The sequence below is a fragment of the Pseudonaja textilis genome, chromosome 3, assembly GCF_049901715.1.
Source record: "Pseudonaja textilis isolate UNSWEBS1 chromosome 3, rPseTex1.2, whole genome shotgun sequence".
NCBI lineage: Eukaryota > Metazoa > Chordata > Lepidosauria > Squamata > Elapidae > Pseudonaja > Pseudonaja textilis.
Genome location: NC_141992.1, coordinates 131442873 through 131452867, shown reverse-complemented (window position 1 = coordinate 131452867; position 9995 = coordinate 131442873). Strand labels below are relative to the sequence as shown.

The window sequence follows — 9995 nt, the reverse complement described above, 5'->3', positions numbered from 1 at the left end:
AACCCCTCCTTCAAAAACTGTCGTTTACTTTTGAAGGTCAGGTAAATGCCAAGTGATTTTCTTGACCTTTTAACTAAGATATTATCTAGAAACAAATGCTAACTCAATTGTTGCAACCTTGGTGAAGAAACAGATCAGGCAATTATATTTTCTAGGATTTGCTGAAGGAGAAATAAGGTGAAAAAGAAACGTGCCCGTGAATGCATAGCGTGACTGTATGCGTGTGTACATGCTTGCAGGCAGGCAGAAATACATAGGCGCACAAACAATGGGCGTTATTTATTTTAATGTTTTTATAGTTTATTTATGTATTAATAAGAGTCAAAAATACAAAAGAAGACAGTAGGAAAGACAGGAGAGGGAAAAGAGAAGGGAAAAGTGTAGGAAAAAGGGGAAAAAGAAAGAAAAGGCATTGACTTCTGGCTCCCTTTGGTGCAATAGAATAAAAATATGAAACCTCTGTTTTTTACTTTTACATAAACTAGCCATTTCTGTAACAACAAACTGGTAATTTGGTAAAACCCAAAATGAAAGATTCATTTTTTTTCCCACCTCAAGTCCCGTAGTGGCTTCCAAGTAGAAATGAAAGTAGTTGTGTTTGTGTCTTTAATAAAAGCAGTCAGTTTAACCATCTCTGCTAACTCCATCAACTGCTGCAGCCATTCCCATTCATTGTGGGAATCAAAATATACTTCCATTTTTGTGCATAAAATAATCTTGTTGCCGTCCACATTTATAACATGTTTTTTTTCCAAGTCTTTTTCCATTAAACCCCAAAGAAAAGTTTCTGGTTTTATCTTTATACTCACTTTGAGAATCTTCCGTCTTAAGATGTGAATCCTACTCCAGTATTGCTTTGCCACATGTCCATCAGAGTGGACGTCAATTATTAATCTGATTGTATTTAGTAACAGAAGCCACAGTCGCAGGAAGTGGAGATGACAGATCTTGGTTTGCTTTCTTTTTCTTTTAGGTCTATGTAGTCAAGTAATCTTTGCCCTGTTTAGCGACCATTCAAAATTAAGACAGTGCTAAAAATGGAACTTTCTGATTAGTCCCCATGGTGCTGTGACCAAGAGTCAACCACTTTTCAACCAATGGGCATTTTCAACTGTTGGAGCATCCTAGAGTCCTAGGATTGACATTTGTGCATTTCATAACTGGCTTCCGCAGGAAGCATAGTCAATGGAAAAGCCATTGCTGTCGTGTGTAATATTGCTGTCATGTGAGACCTTGTTGAACACCATGGCATTTAGTGACAGAGTTGCCCATCCTAATTGTGGTCATTGAGGACTATTCGTCTTTATAAGGAAGAAAAGGACATTCAGGTCAGACAATTAGTGCAGCAAACTGAGATGTTTACATGTATTATTCTTTTCAAAGAATGCCATCATTATTATTATAGTTTTTCCAGAGCATTATGTAGACCATCCCTGTTGGATTGAAGAAATTAGTTGGAATTTCACCGTCAAAAGCCTTACATAACATAGGATCAGGGTTTTTTTAGAGGATTGTTCACTCGTAAGGGTATAGGCCTGTCTGTTCTGACCTAGGCTTCCCAAACCACGAAGCTGACTTCTCATCCAGATAAAACCCCTTTTATTTAGGTTAAAGTGAATTCCTCTCCAGCAAAGTCCTGGCCAACAGTCCTTCAAGAACTTTCACAACTACAGACCTTTATCAGGCTTGGAGAGCTGCCAGGCTGATATCTTCCAAACGCCGCTCTATAGCAGACAATACTTGGCAAGAAGTCGGGAACAGATCTTCAACCTAATAAATTGAACTAATTGTATCCTGCAAACACCACTCCCCTTTCGCTTCTCTTTATTTCCCATTCACTGTTCATCTGTGGCTTTACTGAGTCGACCCTTGTTCCTTAGCTATTCCCTTCCCCTGGCAGCTTTGTGCATGTGCATACTGGGAACAGGCTCCAGCTGTTCTTCTGCCCCACTGATCTCTACCTGCGAAGGCAGCTAATAACTGTCAGACAGCTCTGGCCCCATTTTTTCCGCCGATGCAGAGCACTCATCAAAGCCTTACCCAGATTCCAGGACTGGCCTATGTTCCTCCCCAACCTCCTCACTGGCCGCTGGCGGGCCACAACACTGTCCCACACTTTCCAATGAGAGTAAACACTCTGGATCCCGTCATTAAAACAGTATCTTATGGGACCCAGGACGTCTGTCTTCTCTGTGACAGTCTTTTTCCTCCCCTACATATAAACAGTTAGTCACAACTCTACAACCCTCCAGGAAGGTGGTGGAGACCTGATCAGGTTAAGCTGGATCTCCAATGTGGGTTTGCGGAAGATTTCAGTTCTGTTTGTCATTTTATTGCATGTTTTAATGAGCTTAGTTTGTATTAGCAATGGTTATTTTTGTCTTTTTGTACACTGTCCAGGGACACAAAATTTGAGTTCAGCAGTTGTATGAGGAGATGATGACAGGGATTGATAAAAGGTGCCAAAACATGGCATATGTAATAACAATAACTGAATCATCCTTGTTCAGAAATTACTGTATAATGAATAGCTTCACTTGGGGAATGAGAGAAAAAGGAAAGTGTGATGAGAAATACACACAGTTTCAAAATCTGAACTTGGTTCACAAATGAAAATACCTGTATTTCTTTCAATGTTGTTATCAAGGTAACCGACTTCACTTTGTTAAGACCACAACATAATTGTAAAGCAAATACTGAAGCAGATATTTATGAACACACAGTTGGGGCTTTCAAGTCCGATTTTGAGACAGCAACTTCAAAACCTGAATTACTACTTTGTAAAGGTAATAATAAGCAGCCTGGCTTGAAATAAGTTTTTCATGCACATTAATCCATTTGAAAGATAGAAATGGCCTTGATGACTGGATTTTTCCCCCCTTAGTATTGTGATTCATAACATTTGGAAAGCTGAGTAAAAATGGAATCCTTTTTCAGGTTCTTTAGAATACATCGTGTGTTTATCTACAAATCTTATAATATTTTCTTCTCAAAGAGGTTTTAATAGTTGTAAACCTGCATATAAGTACAGTTATGTGAATGTAGAAAGACAATTATGTATTTAGTTTGCTTGGGTTATCTTTCCCAAATGTCATGCATGTTTTCAAAGTCTCACACAGAGACAGCTTCTTTATATATTATATATACTCTGTCTTCCAGATTGAAATAGCAAACATACATCAAAAAATATTCTGGCATGAAATATTTCAGGATATATACAGAAGCAATTTGTGCCCCATTTCAATGGTAATTTACTGATGAATTGTTTAGTCGGGATATAAAGAGGATTGACACTTTTTAATGCTGGTGCTGAAGTCAAACTCTGACAGTATTAAGGACAGCCAAGAAAACAAATAAATGAATTATAGAACAAATCAATCCAGATTTCTCACTCAAGGCTAAAATTAAGATATCTTGGATACACTGTGTGAAAACTCACATGATCTGAAAAAGTCTGCAAGTGCTGGGAAAGGTGGAAGGAAAGAGAAGAGGATGATCAGCAGAAAAGTGGGTGGACTCAGTTACACTCAATTTCACAATGCACAACTGGATCAACCCGGAGAGCTATTTATATGGCTGCTAAGAGTCAATAGTGACTTGATATCACGTAATCAATTCATCAATAAAGAGTTCCACTGCAATGCAACATGTTGTTGGCCCTGTGGGGTAAATTTGATACAAATCACAAATAGATGAGCTAATTCTACTTTACTGTAAAACTGCATTCACAGAATCTGGCAAGCTTCAAAGTTTAACACCCCCCCCTCCCCAATCTCCTTTACAGCTTGAGAAAATAGGGAGGGTCTCTTCTGAGTTTCTTGCCCTGCCTGCTATCTAGTTGTGGGCTATGCTGTCTCTTATCTGTTCATTCCCTTGGCGGTGTCTCTTGGACTACTCTCCCAAGATCTTTCCCACATACCATTATATACAGAATTCATTCCACAGAGGCCAGCAGGCAATCCATGGGCCTTCAGGTCCATGTGTGATGATAGATGATGATACAAGTACACATGCCATCATTTAATGAACCAAAACATCTACCATTATGGAGAATTTTAGAACATTTTGGTAAATATGCTAAAAAATTTAAGGAATCAGGTGACATCACTTGTCAACATTTATTAGGATAATAAATACAACCAGCTTGCCAAGCTTTTAAGCATACAGAGATATACTGCTGTTTAAAATGTTTCAGAATAAATTCTCATCCAAACAAAATGGGATTGTTTGCTATTTCCAGAAGCAATGGATCTATTAATAATTTTACTCTGAATTTTGATTTAAGAAAATGAGGTCCCAGAAAAGAACAGTACAGTTACTTGAGAACCACACTGATGGCATTTATGGTTCCCTTTTCATGAAAAGAATTCAGTTTCAGAATTAGGTCTTCACCATTGTGGAAGAAGAAGCTTGAAAGCAGGTGAGCTGAAACTGCATGCTGCTCTTGAATATGTTCAGTAGTTCTTCCAGCAATCTGTAAAAAAAAAAAATTAAGATAATGACTGACTTGAAGAGTTTAGGTGCATTCCAAGAACAACGAGGAGCCAATTTGTCAGGCACAAGCAACCAGAACTACTCTTAGAGGCTTCCTTGTGGTTCTCCAGCTCACAACAATCTCACCAGACTGCCTGCTTTTCCTGGGAAAGCCTGATATAGACCTGTTTGATGTCATATGCTTCCTCCCACCTATAGAGTCCACGCTGGAATATCTTTTAACTTCCCCAATCGGGCTTCCTTCCTGTCAGCCACTAATTCTACCACACAAGGTGGGGGCAGGAATGGGGGTGGCAGGAGGGGAAATAGATCTGTCTTGCACTAATAACTTTTCAAAGATGTTGTTGAGTTCATCTATAACAAAGCCAATGCATCATAAAGAGTATGCAAATTTACTACAGCCATGCTTCCCGAGAACTACAGAGCATTTTATCAGATACATGAAATGATATGCTGAGTTTATACTATTTGTAAAACGGATCTGTGTTACTGTTAATAATATCCCTGCATGGTCTCTCTATTTTTTTAATTTTGGTTTTCATGCAACCTGTTTTCTAACAAACCTGTTCTCTATCTTGCAATCTCAGTAACCCAGAGTAATCTACAAACACTTCTGCTAAAATATTTAGCTTGTCTTTCCAAGATGTGAGAATTATTATCAATAAGACTACATATAGGCAGGTGCATTAGTTATAGGTGTGTAACCTTATGCTTTCTTATTTTGTTTCCTGAGGAATATACATGCATTTACACAGATTAGTCCTGATGGAATAAGATTCACAAACGATTTCAACAGCCTTTCATGTGCTCAAAATAAATTGCAAATACAAAACACAATCTTTGTATTCAAATATTCTTAGCTTTTTCCTAATAATCAAAGATATATTCTTAAGAACAATTTCATGTAGATTGATATATGGGGAGATAAATGCTCTCCTCTTCACTTTTAGGTGGAACTCCTGATGTTTCCTACGAAATGAGTCACATTGAATGCTGCAGAATTTATCCACATTAAGTATATATGACAGGGGTGTCAAACTGGCAGCCTGGGCTGCAGGCCGGATCCATCATGCTCGGGCCACCCCTATCCCAGCTTCCCGAAGGAGAAAAATGTCACAAAATGTCACAGCAATATGACACTGCGAGTTTGACACCCATAATATATGAGGCTGCAAGCTTAGAGGTTCATATTGTTTAAAGAGCAGAAATAATTTAAGAAAATTCCGATAGGTCATGTGACCTAAATTCAGAGTCTTAGTTAATGTTGCTTTCTATAGAAACTGTGTGCCACAATCAAAATTGAACTGTTTTGTCTGCCCTTTAGTTTACTGTCTTGTTTTCCTTTTATTGTTTACTTCACTGGTTAAATCCAGCATTCAGGAAATATTTGATAATCATAAATCATGGTCCAAAATTTTAGTGCCCCTGACAAAAATACAAGAACTAAAAAAAGGAAGGCAATTTAATATTATATTAAAATGTTAAATTATATATTAGGCCGTCATTGATTTACTTTTTGAAAAAAAAAATAAAAGAACAGTATTTAACAGCTGCAGTAAATTCCACCACTATATAATCTGTGCTAGATCCAGTGACTCAAGGATACAAGCATGTGAACTTCTACTTGCTCAACCCCACCCTGCAGGAATGAGTACAAATACAGCATCTACATATAGTCAGTATTTCATAAGTCAGTCTTAAGCCTATTTCATTACTAGCAACAGGTCTAAATCCTTTGAATTCATTATTAGAAATGCCACTATGTAATCAGAATTAATCTTTCAGAAGCAACAAGAACATATGTATGTTTTAGTAGATAAACTGCATTCTGGGGGGGAATCTATTATTTAATGTATCCATAACTCTTTGAGGCTCACTATTGAAGGAAGCAACTCAGATTCCAACTTCTTCCAATACTTAGATGAAAATTTTCTGTTTTGTTCTGTTTAGGGGGAATGAACAAATAAGGGAATATTTCAGGGTCACTGTAATGAATTAAATAAGGAGTTCTATTTGGACATTGATAATCTAAAAACAAATTTCTTCTTCCTCTCCAGTGTCTTGCTGTTTAAAAAAGTCATCTGTAATCTTTGCAGAATTGTTATAATGATAAATCACATGAAAGTCCATATGATGTACTATGTGCATGGAAAATGGTGTGATGGAAACACCATCACCATCAATGTATTTGCTATGCCTTGGGTCAAAAATAGGTTTATCCTAGAGGAATGAATGCTTCAACCGCTGTAATATTTGCGAGATACACCTTCTAAATTATAAAGGATACCAACTTACTTTTTATCTGCACCACTTGACAGCTGAGGCAAGGCTTCCAGAGCTTGCTTAAAGCTTGAGCTGTAAATTAAACAGATATTTCCCTTACACAAGTTGACCAAAATTATTAATTTCCAGTCTCTATATGTTATTTAAGTGTGTGCCTTATAGGTGTTTGCATTTGAATCTTGACATGCAACCTACAAATTCCTACAAAATATTTATCATTACAATTAACACAAATTAAGAGGCACTTACAGGAATGATTTTTGGAGAGCATTCAGAGTTAGTGTGCATAAATACACACAGAGACACATCTCCACGTATGTACATACAATGTCTTCATTTTATTCCATAGAATTTAAATCTTTTATCATTCTGTTTTCAGTTTCATTTTGACTTTGCAATCTTGTCTCGCCTTCTGAAACTACCTTCCTTATGTGGATATTTCTAAACCTTATCCTTTAATAAAAAGACAATCTTTTTAATATGAAAATGGATGTTATGTTACAGAGGTGTTGCTTTTACGTGACTTACTGGTCTCTCCTCACTGTTGGTGACAGAAAACAAGTGGATTGCTTCTATTGAACATTGTTCAATCTGTGCTAAACATCTGTGATAGGCTTTCAAACTCATCTAGGAAGCTTCTGTGCACACTGATGAAACTATAACCTTAGCCAATAATTTAAGGACTACTCCAGTATAATAGCAATTGGTTAGAATAGGGAGAATATATATTTGGGAATGCCATTTACTCAGGAAGATCCGTAACTGTCTAAATGGTGGCTATGACCCCCGCTCAAGTATTTTTTCTGTGACACTAATGCATTTTCATTCTTAGGGAATATCCATTTATAACAAACACTATTCCACCACCCCCGCACTCCCACTAGTAATAGGTAGACATGAAATTTTGCTCAACTGATTTTCCATAAGACTTTATAATAGTCAGGAAAACACATTCCTGAGGACAGATAGAAAACAAACTGTATGTTGTTACTCAGTGGTCATGAAACCATTCATGAAAGCCAGTTTGATGTAGCAGGGATGGTGCTGGTCTAGAAACTTGGAGACTGTGAACTTTGGGCCTTTCTTTGGCATGAAAGCTGGCTTTTGGCCAGTCACTTTCTCTTCAGTCCAATGTCAGCGTTCCAGCTAACCAACTCCAAACCAATAAACTCCGAGACAAATAATTCCCCAAAGTTCCATTTTATTAGAATTGTCCTATTGGCACATCTGGGAAAACCTGAATCTGAGAGTTCTAGGTTTTGCCTTCCCAAAAGAAAAAAATCAAAGATCCGTCTCCTGATCAGTCCATTCACATGGCCCCAACCAAATCTTCATCCCAACTGGAGACATCCCCCGAGTCACTCCCCTCCAGGTGCAGGGCAACATGTCCTTGACTCTCTGAGAAAGAATGTTGTTGTAACTAGTCTTCTATCCCACTATGAACTCCCCCCTCCCAAATTCCTAGGCACTGAATGTGGCAACCTCGAAGCTTCCAAGTAAAAAAATGGCTTCCAAGGCTGACATCCAACCCACTTCGCAGGATTGTTGTTGCAGGAAAAATAGAAGGCAGGTGCATTAGGTTGTTCCCACCTTGAATTAAATACATTATTATTAGTGTTGGACTTGGGTTATTTCCAGGCCAAAAAAAAAAAAAAAAAATCCAAGCCATCTTGTATTGAAAAAAAATGTGCTGTGAGATAAAGAGTTGCTTGAATTTGCCTAGGAAAATCTACCTTGTGCTAGGAGAAACCTGATGAACCTGTATGTGTGTGGGGGGGTGGGGGAGAAGAGATTCTTGTATGAAAAGCTAATAATGAGAAGCTATTGGACTTTCTGTGGGGAAATTATTGTATATATAGGCACTTCACTTCCAATATCCAACAGGCTTGGAAGACTGATTTTAGGAGTGGAAATTAAATCATTGCAAACTATAGAACACCCACTGACATCTTAGGGAAGGGATGTAGTCTACTCCATACCAAACTCAAATAAATAAAACTATCAAATAAATAGCATGATGATTACAGACTCAGATGCGATTTTAAGCTGAAATGGAAACAGATAAAATACATTCATTTTGACTACAAGGGCTCAACTTAAAGCTTAGTGGTGACCATGAATGTAATGGATCAGGGTACAGAAGCTAAATAAGTAAAAATCAAGATTTTATTTATTTTTTTCTTCCATTTTGAGGGGGAGGGGGTGTTGTCCAAGTTTTTAAACTTTTTTTTATCAATTATAGTAAGGGTCCATAAAGGCTTACATAAACTCTCTCTGTTTTCCTCCTCAAAATTAACAGGAAACCTCTACTAATTTTTTGTATCTGATTAGAAGTTCCAGGGGTCACAAACATGGTATTGGGAATCTCAATTAAACCATGTTCACATTAAGGCATTTTATGAAGGGCTTTTTCATTTGGGGCATATTTTATGAGTTTTATAAAAAAAACAAGTGTTAATTGATGGTGTCACTTTCCCCCCCACTTACTTACTTGCTTTCAGAGGTGAGGAATACAGACACGGAGTGTCTCAAGGCACAAATTTCAAGTCGAGCCTGAAGGACAAAAATATTACAGTGTTACATCTTCAGCACCTGATTTTACAATATTTAGGATCTGCTAAATAAATCCTTAGGCATAGTTTTGTAGCAGCAAACACAAATCAGAGGCCTTAATTTCTAAAAAAAAAAAAAAAGCTTTTTGTTGCTATATTCTTATCTCATTTAACAAATTTAAGGACAATGATAGATTTGGACATTCAGATATCAATTAAAGTCAATCTGAATATTAGATAAAGTTTCTTATGTCTGTACTTAATATTTTTTTTTTACCCAGAAATGACATGGGTTCTTAATATATCATTTGCCAAAGAGGAAGGAAGTTCAAGAGAGTAAAACCTGCACTTTGTTTTTGTGGGGAGGGAGGGGAACTGTGTTTGTATATGATTATGCATGAATGAAGCCTAAAGAGAAGCAGGAAGATTTCTTTCTCTCCCCTCCCCACCCCCTCCATTATAGTAGCCTTCCCTAGCCTAATGTTGAGACTAAAATGCCCAGAGGCTATTAATTAGGCCAGGGAAAATGGCAGTGGGGAAAAACTAACATTTCTCACTTTTCAGGTGAGTGATTTTAAGGTGCATCTATATAGATTGCCCATTTCATCTTACTTTGATATAATGGGTTTTGAAAAGAAGCTCAAATCCAAAAGTTTAACCATTCAA

At 37.3% G+C, this 9995-nt stretch overlaps 1 protein-coding gene across 3 annotated transcripts in view; it reads right to left on the bottom strand.

The window, feature by feature from the left end:
• Window positions 1-4104: 4104 nt before the first annotated feature.
• EXOC2 (exocyst complex component 2) overlaps window positions 4105-9995 on the bottom strand; it is a 78306-nt gene continuing 72415 nt past the window's right edge. For all 3 annotated transcript variants that reach the window (XM_026715034.2, XM_026715035.2, XM_087930775.1), the window contains exons 26-28: window positions 9269-9330; window positions 6790-6849; window positions 4105-4474 (exon numbers count right to left, since the gene is read on the bottom strand). In XM_026715034.2, the coding sequence (XP_026570819.1) occupies window positions 4381-4474; window positions 6790-6849; window positions 9269-9330 (216 nt within the window). In that variant the 3' untranslated portion in view covers window positions 4105-4380. The remainder of the gene's footprint in view (window positions 4475-6789; window positions 6850-9268; window positions 9331-9995) is intronic.